The 15495-nt window shown below is 43.6% G+C and overlaps 1 protein-coding gene across 1 annotated transcript; it reads left to right on the forward strand.

The window, feature by feature from the left end:
* Window positions 1–2212: 2212 nt before the first annotated feature.
* On the forward strand, window positions 2213–15492 carry LOC103782056 (HHIP-like protein 1; the record flags this gene model as incomplete). The annotated part of the gene is made up of 8 exons (XM_008949794.1): window positions 2213–2859; window positions 5070–5213; window positions 5568–5896; window positions 7754–7880; window positions 8759–8904; window positions 10749–10830; window positions 12721–12803; window positions 15439–15492. Coding segments are annotated over 8 exons (1612 nt in total), but the record flags the coding sequence as incomplete, so codon positions are not given.
* Between the last annotated feature and the right edge of the window lie 3 nt (window positions 15493–15495).

A 15495-nucleotide genomic window follows, 5' to 3' on the forward strand; every position in this document is an offset into this window, starting at 1 on the left:
GTGATGAAGTAGTGTAAGTGTAAAGGACCACAACATTTCTTTCAGAAGCAGGGAAATTCAGGATCAGGCATCAAGGTCCAGGAAAATTAGTTGGAAAATATTCCACTTGTCTGGAAAATACCCTAGACACATGCTTGTGTACTGTCTACCTAGTGACAGATCTCTGGACATCACAGCCAGTGTAATGCCACTGTAAATAGCCATATGCCATCAGGAACATAGTACAGAGTGAAGAAGTCATCTTCACCTGCTATTCAGGCACACCTGAGGCAGAGGTGGACAGCCCGTGGCAGCAAAAGGACAGGGAAACGACCTCTGTGCTGTTTTTAATTGCAGTGCTGAAGCCAGGACGTTGCTCTAGAATGCAAAAGATCCCTGCTTGCTTTGACAGAGGCTTTCAGAGAACCACGTACACCAAGGTACTTAAGCAGTGGACCTTGTCTGAATGTGGAACCTCCGTAGGCAGCAGCAGTCAAAGCTCCCATCCAGCCCTGCCTTCAGATTCCCTTTCTGTCTCACTTCAATTTGTTTTATAAGGCCAAATTTTCAGTCGCAACAACTGCTCCGGCTCTTTCTGTCCCTGGCACACCTCATGTAACGGAGCCCAGTGTCCTTACCCAGTCTGCCCGTGTAATTTCAGTCTTTTGTGTCATGCCCAATCTCCTTTTCACCACATTAATTGCTGCTCATTTGAAGGCATAATAACCTTCATTTTGCAATGAATGGCTTGACGTTCCAGGAGGAAAGCTTTTGTACGCTAATGATCTGTTATATGGCCTCTCAGTTTATTATGGTATGTAATGGAAAATAAAAATTAAATATTGTTTGTACTTATCAGCTAATTTAAATACTTCAGTATCTCGGATGTTACATCTTTTCTGCTATTGAATAGTGCTGTAATCTGCATTCAGAAATAGCTCCCTGTAGGTTTAGAAACAGCTCCCTGTATTATTATTTTTTTTTCAACTAGAGCTGGTTTTGTTTGGAAGAAGTGCCATCTAGGAATTAAAAAATGCAGAATTTATTCAAGAAGGATAGTTTCTTTTCCTTCCCTTCTTGCCTCAGTTATTTATCTGTGCTGTGAAAATAACCAAGCCTCCACTGAGTCGTGTTATTTGGAGAGCACTTTTGAGATGCTTGTCAGGAAGATGCATTACAAGTGGAAAATACTGTGTGTTTATTACAAGGAAAAGCCCTTGCAAAGCAGAAGTAAGTCACTTTGGTCAGTTTGTAATTTACAGAGAGTTTTACTGGATTGCAGTGGGCTTTTACATAAGGAAAATGTGCCTGTCGGAGTTCTCGTAGTGGAGATCAGAATGGACTCTCTGAATTTGATTCAGTCCTTAGGTAGATTTCTGGGGCTGCACCTTCCATGAACGAGGGCTGAGCTGCAGCCACTGCCTGTGGACTTTGCCTGGGTTATGGCATTTGGTGCTCACTGTCTGAAATCCTGTAGCCCAAGCATCCCCTGCAGAACTTGGTGGCCAGTGTTGTGATCATAAGATTCACTTCACCACTTCTAGTCAGGTATGTAAAGTGTCTGTAGGCAAAGACCTGCCAGCAGAGGCAGCTGGATCTGAACGAGGATGGTGTGTACAGTGATAGCATGCCAGGGCTGGGTGCACTGTGTGGTACAAAGGGTGGCTGTCCTCCTGTGCTTTCTCGTCCCACTCCTTCCCACCCGTAGATCATGTCTGTGTTTGAGGTGCTTGTCTGGATTGCCAGATGATGAGGTATGGAAGCCACAGGCTTTCGCCCTGCCAACCTCTCCCATTCCCTCCTCAGCCTGGAGATGCAAGACCTGAATCTTCTTAGCTGACTCCTTGGTTTCACTGCTGTGCTGCGGTGAATCTTCTTGTTATTTCACAGATTAAGGCAGAACATCCAAGATAGAAAGTCTCTTTTTTTTCCCAGTACAGTCTACTAAGATGTAGCAAGATAAGTGTCATCACTGGTTTTCTTGAGTTAGTTCTCTGGTTGGAATAAATTAATAGCAGCATGAGGAAGCCAGCTTTCACCAGGAGTATTGAAGATATCTCTGTGAATGCTGAGATAACCTCCCTTTCTAAGACTTTTTCCTCTGTTAATATATCTTCAGAATAAATCATACGGTATGTTGTAATAAGGTGAAATTTCTACAGTTAGTATTGCTGCTCAGCTGTTTCAAATCTGGTCCAAGAGATGGCTTGAGGCTTTTTCTCTCTCTCTCTAGGAGTGCTCTCCATATGCAGCTCACTTGTACGACGCCGAGGATCCCTCCACCCCTGTACGGACAATACCAGGACTTTGCCAGGACTATTGCCTGCAAGTGTGGCACAAGTGCCGCTCCATTTTTCGCTTTCTCTCTGCAGACCGAGAGTTAATTGCACTGGAGAACAACGCGGCAAAATTCTGCCAGTACCTGTCCTTGGAGGACACGGACTACTGCTTTCCACACCTGCTGGCTAACCAGAACCTTAACCAAAACCTGGGGTTAGTGACCGCCGGGGCGGAGGGTTGTCTCCAGCTCTGCCTCATGGAGGTTGCCAACGGGCTGCGCAATCCTGTGGCGATGGTGCACGCCAATGACGGCACCCACAGGTTCTTCGTTGCGGAGCAGGTGGGCCTGGTGTGGACCTACCTCCCCGACCGGTCCAGGCTCCAGAAGCCCTTTCTGAACATCAGCAAAGCCGTACTTACCTCACCTTGGGAAGGGGACGAGAGAGGTTTTCTAGGTATTGTCTTCCATCCTAAATTCAAATTTAATGGTAAAGTCTATGTCTACTATTCAGTTGAAGTTCATTATGAAGAGAGAATACGAATCAGTGAGTTCAGAATTTCTCCTGCTGACATGAATGCTTTGGACCACGGTTCTGAAAGGTATTGTACATGCATTTCTCTGGCAAATGTATTTGAGATCTCAGAGGGCAGCTTGTGCATTTTTAAAGGCTGTTCGTGAATGTGACTTCCTTAGCTTAATATTTTTCTTGCATTCCAGCTTGGTAGCAAGTTAGCCCAAGTCCATGTCTAGTATACTGAGACAGAATATGCTTGTTCTCCGTGGATGAACTGCAAGTGCTCAGGGATAAAACATTTGCATTTCTCAGTTCTGGCATGTCGAAAGACTTAACCGAACATGGATTAAACAGTTAGTATTTGGGGATTTTTTTATTTTAAATATCCTAATTATTACCCTTTACAATAGATTTCTCCAAAGCATGAGTGAAATCCTTTCCAAAGCCAAATATTTCCAAAATAAGTGTAAACAAACTCAGTGTTATGGGACCAAAGATGGATTTGGCCCCACGTTTCTTTACCTGAATGGCAACTCAACCCTGTGATATTACAAATTTAGTAACAGATTAAATGAAATGCAAACCATTGTGCTATTAGTGAGTGCATTTTGATTGGAAATGCCATTGGTTTGAGTCTGATCCTGCAGCTGATCCACATTAGTATGCACAGATAATGAGAGGTTTGTTTGTGGAGACAATCTATAGATTTATAACCTGATGCAGGACCACGTAATAGAACCACTGTTAACAGACCCTTGAATATTATTTTAAGATTTTTGCTTTGTTACATGGATTATATTAGGGCTTTCCAAATAATCAGCAGTGGATGATTCTAGCTCTAAAAGGCACGTAGGCTAATGGTAGAAAGGGGATGGTGGTTTATAAAGCAATTATGGCAATTCAGTGTGAGCAGCTCTCACACTGCTCTCTAATGACAGGGAAAGGGAATTGAAATGTGGTCTTCAGGAAAGCGAGTCAGGAGCTTAAACCTGCACATGTCAGGGCCCATGAGATGTCTTGTTTAAAAATCCTCAGGCTCTACATTTGCAACATTTTCTGTGCTTATTTAGCTCATGGTTAGTATGACAAAAGCTTAAGAAAACAAAATTGTGGTCCTGTTGTGCTTGTGTAGGCACGATGCCCAATGACTCCATCCTGAGATGCTGCCCAAGAGGCAGCTTCAGCCAACACATGGTGTGCGTTGCCTTAGCAGAAGGGCGTGTATCTGTCCACAGACATATGTCTGTGTTTTGGTTTTTTCCATCTTTGGGAGGTTGTGGAGGATTTCCCTTTGGGTCTACACGGATCCTACCTCACTCGTGCTGCTGGCTGGAGTCAATGCGCTCATGCACATTTACCTTCTCTCAGAGGTGGTGACATTTAACAGCGGGTGACAATAATTACATAGTTGGATTCCTTCCCACAATTTACAGTCTGATCACAAGCTGTCACTACTTTCAGAAGGGGGAAAAAAACCTTGCTAAAAATGAGGTGGCATAAGTGATTATTATAAATTTGTTTTTGCAGCTATTAAGAGGCACTGTCAGCACAAAATCTGGACTTTTCTTAGAAGATGGAGTAAAATAAATTTCAGTTATACCTGGGAACCTCCACTGCATGTATTTCTGCCTTTACTATTCTGTAAAGTTATACTTTATATATTTCACCCTTTTCATAATAAGAAAGGGATGCCAAGTGCATAAAATAAACAGATATGAGTAAGAGGGAGTTTGAGTTTTAAATGAAGGTAAAGATTGTTGGTACGGCTTTGAATAACCTTTGTCAAAGTGTTAGTTTGCTGGTGGGGCAAATTTTAACCACTCCTTAAACTCAGAAAGTCTTGTGTATATAATTATTATTTAAGGATTCTTTTCTCTTTAAGAATTTAACTATTCCTTAATGTTTGCAAAACTTTAGGTTCACTTCAGAAGCGCCTGTCGGGATTGTGCCAAATGCTGTACAGAGGCACAGATGGACTGGAGTCCTTTCTCTTGCAGTTCAAATTGGATTTAAGTTGAGATGCCTTTACTTAAAAAAAATAATTAAAAAAGGAGTTTAACAAGGAGGAAGGAAGAATCAGAGGAAAAGTATAATTAACTAAAAGGTTATTCTGTCATGTGATTTCTCAGATTTTCTTTATTACACAATTTGGTGTTTCTGTAATCTGGAAAATATGATGGCATTATTGAAAGTTAGAAAATCACCTATGCCCAAGCAAAATTCAGTAAGGTGGGTATGGAGGAATTTGCTTAGGGCTTGTGCAGTAGGTAATGCCTCCTCCCTATTTTCACTTAGGATAATCCTGGAGATAGAAGAACCTGCTTCCAACCATAACGGAGGAGAGCTGCTCTTTGGAGATGACGGGTATCTCTATATATTTACTGGAGATGGAGGCATGGCTGGGGATCCCTTTGGGACCTTTGGAAACGCCCAGAACAAGTAAGAGCAGACCCATCCCTACAGCAGCTCCAAGCCACTAGCCTGTGGGGCAGCAGCTCATGGGAAGTCAGTGTCACCTGAAGGCTGTTGGGTGGTCCAAGGCAAATGAAATCATCTTGAAATGGTTGGGTCGGTTTGTTTGTGTGTGTGTGTGTTGTTTTTTTTTTTTTTTTTTTTTTTTTATAAATGGTGAAAGACTAACCTTTTCCAAAACAGAAGGAATGAAACCCTAGACTCTCCAAAAACTGCATCTCTAATGTTTAACCAAGGTCTAGTTTTCTTTTTTGTTCTTTTTTTTTCTTTTATTTTTTTTCCCTTTTTCCTTTTTTTTTTTTCCTTTTTTTTCTAATACAGATCAACCCTGCTGGGCAAAGTGCTGCGGATCGATGTGAACAACAACGACCGCGGGCCCCTGTACCGGATCCCTCCCGACAACCCTTTTGTGAGCGACCCCCAGGCTCGCCCTGAGGTCTATGCCTACGGCGTGAGAAACATGTGGCGCTGCTCCTTCGACCGGGGCGAGCCCGGCAGCCAGGCGGGGCGGGGGCGGCTCTTCTGCGGGGACGTGGGGCAGAACAAGTACGAAGAGATCGACATCGTCGAGAAGGGGAAAAACTACGGCTGGAGGGCGAGGGAAGGGTTCAGCTGTTACGACAAGAAGCTTTGTGCCAATGCCTCCATGGGTAAATAGATGTGCTCCCTAGATTACCTGTGCCTCCCACGGTGCAGTTTTCTGCACTGTCCTTCTTATTTCCTGCCTTCAAAGCTTGGCTGCCTAGTGGAAAACATACATTTCTGAGATGAAAATCTATACTGTCTCAGTCTAGAGGGGAACTGACTTAGGGGTAAATATTGAAAGTCCAGATGTTACTGTTTTTGAGGAAGGAGGAAACTGAAACATACTAGCTGTTGTTTTATAGGTGATCTGTGTTGTTAGTCAAAGTGCTTGGTGATTCTGTGTTTTAGTGGTGCAATTCCATCTTTTCCACATAAAATAAGCTTTCCTGTAGAAGTGAGAAAAATTTGGAGCAAATGCATTTTTCTTCATAACTTACAAGTAGTGTCCTCATTTAAACAGAAAGAAACTTAGTGTGTAAGCTGGCTAACCAGTGTGCAGACTGCCTGCTTTGTAGGTAGCTGAATGTACAGTGTGGTTTTGGTTCTTTTAGCTATGCCAAAAAGGAAGACCTTAAGTTTCTTTGTTTTGTTTTGTTTTTTTAACCTGGATACAGGGTGTTTGCTGGCTGGTTAAATTCCGGTGCATGTGTGAAGTCAGAGTGTTGTGTTGCGAGGTCTGATGCAGATGACATCTTATGCTGGAGCATCTCCCCAGAGATCTAGGGGGGCCATGGGCTGACATTGATTTGCACTAGCTGAGATTCTGGGGTTTATTTTCTCTTCCGTGTTCTATGTGTTGCTATGTAACTTCCTTCCTTTTATTAACTTAGCTACAAGTACAGTGGTAGTGATTAAGTGTTCTTTATAAAAATTTTGAGAACAAGGAGCAGATTTTTTGCACTGCCTTTGCTGAAGCAGTTGTCAGAGAACCTGTTTAACACTCTTCTGTGTGACAGCACCTGCACGAGTGTTCATGGCAGGCTCTTTACTGAGGTCTCTAGGGATTTGGAACAATTTCTGATCCTTCTAGAGACCATTTTGTTAGAACAGTGAAATGTCACAACTCCTTGAAAATGATAAGTGCAGCTGAAGTGTAGAAACTCCTGCTTTAAATGAGATGCCCTTGGTGCAAGTTCTTCACTGGCAGAGCTGCTGGCTTTGCTACTTGGGGCATCTGCTACGTGGGCAGGGAGAAAGGCCCACCTAAGAGGAGGGGTGGGTACCACAAAGAGGTAACCTCTAACCCAAGAGTTTCAAGAGAAAGGGGAAGAAGTATCCAGTGGAGACCCTCAAAATCAGGGTATTTCCTTCTGTTTTGCTCTGTCATGTGTTTTAACTTGCATTTTTCAGTACATCTTGTCTTGATGGACCCTTTCAGGTTAAGCTCCCCTGTCTCAGAGAAACAAGCTATTCACACTGACACCTGACATATTTTTTCATCAGTGCCTGCAATCTGGAGTTACTCGTCTCCTTTTTTCCCCTTTCACCACTGAAACAAAGCTGCATTGGACAAACATCTCCTGCAATTTCATAGCAAAACCAGCCAGGCTGTTTAGGAATGGCCCAGAAGCAGCACTTCTGGTTGTGGTGGGAGAAGAAGGGCTCAGGAGAATGGTGAGATGCCTGGGAGAGAGAGAGCACTCAGGCTTATCAGGCATTCAGCTTATATGGTGTTTGAAACACTGAGCAGTCTCTCTGAGCTGACTTGTCCTTGGTTAGCTCAGCCAGCGAGGCAGGGCAATCAAACGTGGTTCTGAAAAGGTGAACACCAAACTAAGTATGACTCGGTCAGCACTCCATTTAATTACAAGTTGCTCAAGTCAACCTGATGGTATCGCGCTAGTCTCAGAGCTATGTAGACAGAGAGCTGTTGTGCACCGTGTGTAGAAGAAAGCAAGGCACGGGTGTGCTCTCCCCTGCAGATGATGTGCTTCCGATATACGCCTATCCACACGCCGTGGGGAAGTCCGTTACGGGAGGCTACGTCTACCGGGGCTGCGAGTTTCCAAACTTGAATGGCCTGTACATATTTGGTGATTTTATGAGTGGGTAAGTAAATTCTTCAGATGCTTACTAAACTGTACCCCCAGCCAGAGTCCTCCAGTGCTCCTGAGCTGCCTGCTGGTGCTCCTGCAGTGTACAGCTGAGAATATCTGCTGCTTGCTGGTTGTCGGTGCTGGGCGAAGCCTGACTGCTCATTGCAGAGGGGTCCCGTGGCATGTTTTATATAACCTTTATTGCATGGTGCTGTGTAGGAATGGGATCTTTGCATTCCAGCAGCCCTCAATGTCACTGAGTCACATTGTGCCGTTACAAATAAAGGGGCAATTATATGATGTTCATTTAAAGTCCTGGAAGTGGTATAAAAAAGCATTTGAATACATCCTAAAAAAACCCCACCACTCTGATGCAGGGTCTCCAGACACTGAAGATACTGAAAGAAAAAAAAAAATACCATCTGGCAGTGAGTCTGCTGCAGGCCTGTGATGAGGGAAGTGTGAGACCACCTTGTTTTCTCCCCACCTCCTCTGCCTTTGGTGTAACTGCATCTCCCAGGACTCTCACATGCAGCCCCACCACCACCTGCCCTGGATGATGGTCCTGGCTGGAGGAGCAAGTCCACAGAGCTGCAGTAAAGCCAGGCACTCTGTGTCTTGGGCAGCCCCCTTGCAGCAGATAGTCTGATATCCCTTCAAATCTCCCCTATTGGTTTTCCATGTGGTTGTGTTGCCCCTGAAAGACAAGGTGTTGTGGGGGCATAGAATATCTTTGTTTTAATATTAGCATTCTTCTGTTTTTCAGTGGTGCTGCAGTCCCTATTGCCGCTAATGTGGGTCAGAAGCATTAAACATCCTTTCAGGTGTCCTCATTCATGCTCGTAAATCATCTTTTTGGTTGTGTTGTGGAAATGTTCTTTTTCCTTGCAGACGCCTGATGTCTTTGAAGGAGGATGGTGCTAGTGGGGAGTGGCAGTACACTGAAATCTGCATGGGAACGGGGCAGACGTGCATGTTCCCTGGTCTTATCAATAACTATTACCAGTACATCATCTCCTTTGCTGAAGATGAAGCGGGTAATCTTTTAACTTTGTGTCACACTGAATGGCATGCTGTGGTTTCTCTTTGGAGCAAAACACCAGAGAATGGGTCAGAGGGCTCCTGGGAGGCAGCGGGTGGTGGGGAGGAAGAGCACGAGTCTGTCAGTACTTCAGATGCCCATGCATGAGATTCCAGCATCTCTCAAATATCAAACCCAAGTTACAATCCTATTTTTGAGGCCAGCGTGCCACGCAGAGCCTGCAGGGGCAATTGAAGAGGCAGTTCCCTGCAGGACTGAGGCTGGGTGTGCTGCTGCTTGCAAACCTACCTTCTGGAGCGACAGGGAACTGGGAGGGGCAAACGCCATAAAGCACAGCTTAGAAAAGGAACCTCATTCTTCACGTTGCCTGCTGTGTGTTTTCTCACAAGTTCATCACACAGGTTATTTTCACAAGCTTTTCTTCACTGAAGCATTTGTTTTTTGGGGTTGTTGCTCTGATGAATGTTAATCAGCTGGTGCAGTGGATGTGTTTATGCTGTGGGGACACCTCTTTTTTGGGCTCACTGCACAGCCATTGTAAGGCCAGCAGCCCCATCCCCTGGCAGCTGAATGTGTCGGGGACACCCCAGGCACTGTGCTATCTCTGGGGGGTACACATGTGATAGCCTGTGTGCTTCACAGCCTGAGCGTCCCTCTTTCTGCCTGATAATTCCCAGGAAGGAGAGTGGGATGTGGAGCACATCACTGCACTGCAAGATGCAGTGCCAGGTGCTTCCCATCCCTCTTTAGATCAAGGCTGTCTCTGGCCCGTGGTTAATGGAGACCACCAGAAAAAGGAAGAAACTCGCCAGGGGTGACCGAGGTGGCTCATTTCTGCCCTAGGAGAATTCAGTGAAGCTTGGCCTGTGGTAGAGCAGGAGAACAAAGAGGAGGAGAAGGGAGGCTCAGCAGCTAGCAGGAGCTGCTGCCAACTGCCCACATTTTCCTTTGTCCACTCTGACCCCCTGTGTGAAGCTTTTTACCCATCCCCCATGAGGTACCCATAGGATAACCAAAGAGATCTATCTTACTCTCTCTAAAAAGATCTTATTTGCCTCTTTTTCTTCCTTTTTTTTTTTTTTTTAAGTACTGCAAATTTATTTTTTCCTCTAGCTCTCTGGTCCTTTTCATTTTGCCACTAAAGCACTTGAGCTGGGAGAAGAGAAAAGAGAGTGCTGGTGAGACTGCTTATGCCAGCCTCTCTTGCATGACAGGAGGAAAGGGATGGAAATGCAGTTAAGAGAAAATACCTGAAATACATGGTGATGGAAATTGTCTGGCTGAAGTTCGAGAACTTTCCCATGTGACCTGACAGAGCTGTGATGAACCTCAATGCCTTTTTCATGAGTTACATCTCACTTTATGACTGTGCTAGAGAAAACAAAATTGAAATCTTGTTCTGTAGGTCACCTCTGAGGAGTGGTCACCCAAAAGAGAAGAAGATGGTGTGAACAGTCTTAATTTCCTCTCATTTTGTTTTGACAAAAGGAATTCAGGGTTTCACTATTTTGTGTAAGTGAAGTTAAAGGGGCAGATCAGACTGAGATGACAGCTTAAGTCTGGGCAGCTGACCATGCAGCGGGAATTTGTCAAAATAGTATTTCATGACAATATGTAAAAGCTCCCACTCAGTAAGAGTATTTTATGTTGCTGGACTGCAGATGAATGCTCCTGACAAACCCAAGCCTGCATTTTCTTCTCCCATAACCAGTTCTCTATGCTGGTCCTGGGTTTCCTGTTGCTCCCTGTCCTGTGATGCAGAGTTAATGCACTTGTGCTTTACAGGACAGAAGCTCCACGGAGAGTTTTCATAGCTGTTTTTTTTTTTTTTTTCCCCAGGGGAACTTTACTTTATGTCTACTGGTGTACCAAGTGCCACAGCTCCCAACGGAGTGGTGTACAAAGTGGTGGACACCTCTAGGTATGAGACGTTCTTGTTGCCAAGCCAAAATGTGGTGCAGTGTGTCCAGGTGTGGATGTGATGAATGATGAGTCTCCTACCTTGGAGACTTTAAGACCCATCTGGATGTGTTCCTGTGTGACCTGCCCTAGACTAGATGGTTCTGCTCTGGCAGGGGGGTTGGACTTGATGATGTCTGGAGGTCCCTTCCAACCCCTAACATTCTGTGGTTCTGTGATATGTTGACTAACCAGCTCTTCTGAGAGGGAGCCTATGCTGCTTAGTGATCACCAACTTGTTATGGAGCTTGTCAGTGTTATGTGGGTTGGGAAATTTGTGCCTGAAAGCTAAACCAGTATTTTATGGGTGGCTTGTCTTTCTCACAAAAAATTTCTCTAGATTCCTGCACAAAAGGAGGCAGTTTTTCTAAAGGTGTTTATTCTCAGTTCATCTCCATCCTTTGCAGTTGGCTGCATCTCCCCTAAGAGCCCCATTCCCAGGCAGCTGCAGCCAAAGCTCACCCAGCATGACCTGCAGTGCTTTCTTGGGCAAACCAGAAATGAATGGCAAAATGCACGTTCTTTTTGTGTTTCAAAGAGTAAAATGGCTTGAACAAAGAAATAAGACCATTGTTACACCTTCTGGACCTCACATGCATGTACCTGAGACTGGGCAAGGCAGGGGACAGCTTGTGTTTTATGGGAAGACTTACAGCTGTTTTTTCCATCTTCTCGTTTTTTTAAGCATTGCTATTATTGGCTAAACAGCAAAGTACTTTCAGCCAGAGATGTAGAGTGTGTCTTTTGTAGCTTTTTTTTAATGGATTAAATTTACAGCTTTATTTTGATCCAAACCACTCGTCTGGTTTTATGTTGGAACCAGAGCCCGAAGTTAAACAGCCCCCAGAGCTGCCATGTGGTTTCTTCCGCCTTTCCTCTGTCAGAAGCATTTTCCATTATCTAACACACTGGAGGAGTTCCTGTAAACTGTGTATTAAGAGACTGGTGTTACACAACCTTTGCAAAAATAAAGAAAGCAGAAGTCAAAATCAAGTCACAAGTTTAAGTTTAAAAAGAAGTTTCTTTCATGTGTAGGGTATAGAAAAAACTCCCAGAAGAATTCATAAAAGTAGGGAGCATCCCTGTGTCAGTTGAGAGTGAAGCTCTTTGACTTCCACAGAAGTTCAGGTTCAAACAATCCTAATTACAAACGAGTTACACCCTCCAAATGCAGACATCAAGCATCTTTGACCCAGTCTGAAAACCTCTGAAGAGGCCTGTGGGTTAACAAGACAGCTGTTGTAGGAAAAAGTGATGATGAACAGGATGTAACTTCTCAGAAGTGAGATACACCTCCAGAGCAAACAAATTTGTGTAAAAATAATACATCATCCTAAGAGGGAGCCTCCATAGGAGATACTTAGAGCTCTTGTTTGAAACAAATGCATTTTTGGTACTACTTTTGTAGTTGTTAGTCTGTTGTTTGGGCTTTATGTATGAATAATAGTTTGTTGTTTTGCTTCTCTGAAGACAGCCTGAAAACCTGTGTACACATGACCTTTATGTCAGATGTTCAACAGATAGTCAAGTTTTGTAATTTTTGTTTTCTGTTTGCTTAAGCTTTTTCTGTAATGCTTGAACCTGCCAGTGGTTTATTTCCTCAATGGATTCAGCAATGGCAAGTGAGAACACAGCCAGAGGACCTCACTGCCTTGTGAATATTTGGACTTCGATCAATGGAGATATGTGATTGTTTAATTAAGTTTTCTACTGTAAGAGATTACTTGGATCATTTAAACAGACATTTCTTCTTTCCTACTGAGTACTACATTCACAGGAAGATGGGAAGCAAAGGCTCACAAGGCCGAGGGAAAGGAATTAATTGTGCACTGTATGTGTCCCTTTTTTGCAGGAGAGCACCACCCGGAGAATGCCAAGTCGAGCCGTTGCCAGTGAGAGTAAAAAGCAAGCGCACCCCGTTTGTTCCAAAGGAGAGTAAGTGTCACTCTTGCTGTTTATTCTTGGTGCATGTTGGCTGGCAGTTAATACAAACCCTATCACACTATCTCTGTGTGCCTGGAGAACACCCAGAACTTCACTCTTCATAGTATCCTCAAAACTAATTCTTACCAGCTGTTTGGGATCTGAAGAGTTGGTTCAAATAAAGTATAAGGTCTTTCCTCTCTCCTGGCTGTGTGAAATCTTCTCTGTAGTTCATTTTCCCTTGTCCATGCTACATTGTACCAATATTGTCACCAACTTGTTTTTGCCTGTAGCTGTCTCTGTACGGAGACGCTATGTGCAATGCTGCTTTACAGGGATAAGGGATTTTTTACACTGCCTTCAGGTTAGGAGGAGCACTTCAGAGGCTGATGGACATCATGGCTAAAGGGTTGAGAAATATCTCATTGAGCAAGATGAGAGCTGAGTTCTTAGTTGGGAGAAAATATGGGGTGAGAAAACCCACCCCAAAAAGCTCCCAAAAGAATCGGTGTGATCAGCCATTCAAGTGAACTTTAGGCTTATCCAGACCCTCCGGGGCTTTTTAATTGCTTCAGACTGAATGAAGTATTGTACTGCTCAAGCTCGAGTAGTCAATGATGGAGCTGAACTTGAAGCAAGCCAAGTAGTATTTATGTTAAGTGCAAAAAGCTAAATACACTATTAGGATCTCAAAATTAGATTAGGCAGCATCACATTTCTTTTCCCCTGTGCATTTTGTTTACACATGTAAATACCAAGGCAATATTCTAACAGATTTGCCATTAAGTTAATATTACTGCAGGAACTCTAGTGTCAGAATACTTTTATTTAAATTTTAAATACATTAATCATATTATACTGCATTTGAGTCATTGACAGCTCCTATAGCTTTGACTTCAGGGAGGAGTAAGGGCACTCAGCACCCTGCAAGATGGAGTCTTTAAGATGGAACAAGATCTGAGGCTAATTATTGACTGTTGACATGCCTGAGCACTCACCAGAAACATTGTCTTCAGAAACATTCTCCTTTGCCAGATGTGCATGGTTTCCAAACATCAGTAACTTGGTTCATGTTCAACCAGTTTTGTCCTTCTGCATTTTTCTCTATGCAAGTCCAAAGTTCAGATTTTTTTAAACTGTAAACAAACCCAAAAGATTTAGTTATACATATAAGTTATCATCATAAATTAAAACCCAGAAATGGTGGAGTGATTTTGCTAAGTGTCTCAGGAACTAAATTCATTTTTAGGTGAAAACCAAGCATGAAAATTTTGATTCAGAATCATGCAAAGCAGGACACCTAGCTGTAAATGTTTTCCTGTTTCGGTTAGTGTTTAAGGTGAATGTATCAGAGTTGCCAAGGCATGCAGCTTGCATTAGCTGGATGACTGCATTTGTTGCAAGTGTATTTACTAAATACCTTGACAAAGAGTAATATATACTAACAACTTGATTCAGTGAGGTGAAAAGCACTCCAGCTGACCTTTACCTTTCATGCAGTCCTACTTACTATATGAGTTTGAGGGTTTTTAAGCGCTTTGCCAGACCAGCCTCCAGCAACTGAGGTGTGCACAGATAAGGCTTTCGTACCTATTTCTTGCCTTGAGAACCTCAGCTTCCAAAGAAAGGAAATATTTTCATGTCACAAGTACAATTCTTCTCCAAAGAGTGTTATTTGGAAAAACTAGACCATTGCAAGGGTTTGTCTCTTGGGCATGATAGCTATTAAGCACAAATAAGACAGTCGTATTTTTCGTCACCTCCGTACTACAGAGAAAATGATGAATGAGAATGGATAAATCTAGGATATAATTAAAAAAGTTGTGATGTTTTTGCAGACATCCCAGCTCAGTTGATTGTTATTCTGAGAAATTCTGAATCGCTTCCTTCTGACAAGTTAAAACTTATTTTTAAGCTAAAAATAGAGCCCATGTGAATAAGCAAGTCCAGTAATGCATGGAAACTGTGACAGCAAAGAATTTTGAGCTCTTTGGAGTTCAAGGCTCTTTTTTTTGTTTCCGTAAGGAAGAAAAACCCCAACCGCAAATCCCACTTTATGTGTTGTCCTGGCAACTCTGTTCTTTTTGCACATTCCAGTTGCCAGAGAGAATTGATTTTGAATGTTCCTGATTTCAGCTCCTCTGAATAAAGCATCTGGCGCAGGGGGGAGGCCGACACTCTCGGTCTGGTAACAATCCAATCACTGGTAATGAAAAGAAAAGCAGAAATAGTGCCTGACTTTAAAATGCTTTCAGCAGGGGAGAAGGGTATGGTGGGGAACTCCTCTTCTGGCAGCGAGTCTCCAGCGCCCACCCTTCAATAGCCGGGTTGAATGAAGCTTTGCTAATAAACTGCTTGGAGTTTCCTTCTTGGGAGAGGCTTACTTGCTGGCATTAAGCCCTGCAGTCCTCTCTGCTCACTAAAAGCAGCCCTGAGGAAATATTGGCTCACCAGGAGTGTTGTCGCTTCTCAGCAGGCTCGAGTAAGCAAATTTCCAGGAAACGGGTCAAAAAATCAGCGCTGATTCATATGGTATTGAATCCCTATAAGTAAGGATTTATAAGTATTGTCCATAGTATTGTCCAGTAAGTACTGTATTGTCCACAGAGTGGCAGACTGACGATTTCCTGGGCTTGTCCCCCAACAGAGTTTATTATGAAGACGCCAGCGCCACGTCCCCGACCGAGGGCCCCGGGCGAGGCCC

Source organism: Merops nubicus, unplaced genomic scaffold (genome assembly GCF_000691845.1).
Source record: "Merops nubicus isolate BGI_N331 unplaced genomic scaffold, ASM69184v1 Scaffold32720, whole genome shotgun sequence".
In the NCBI taxonomy this organism is placed as follows: domain Eukaryota; kingdom Metazoa; phylum Chordata; class Aves; order Coraciiformes; family Meropidae; genus Merops; species Merops nubicus.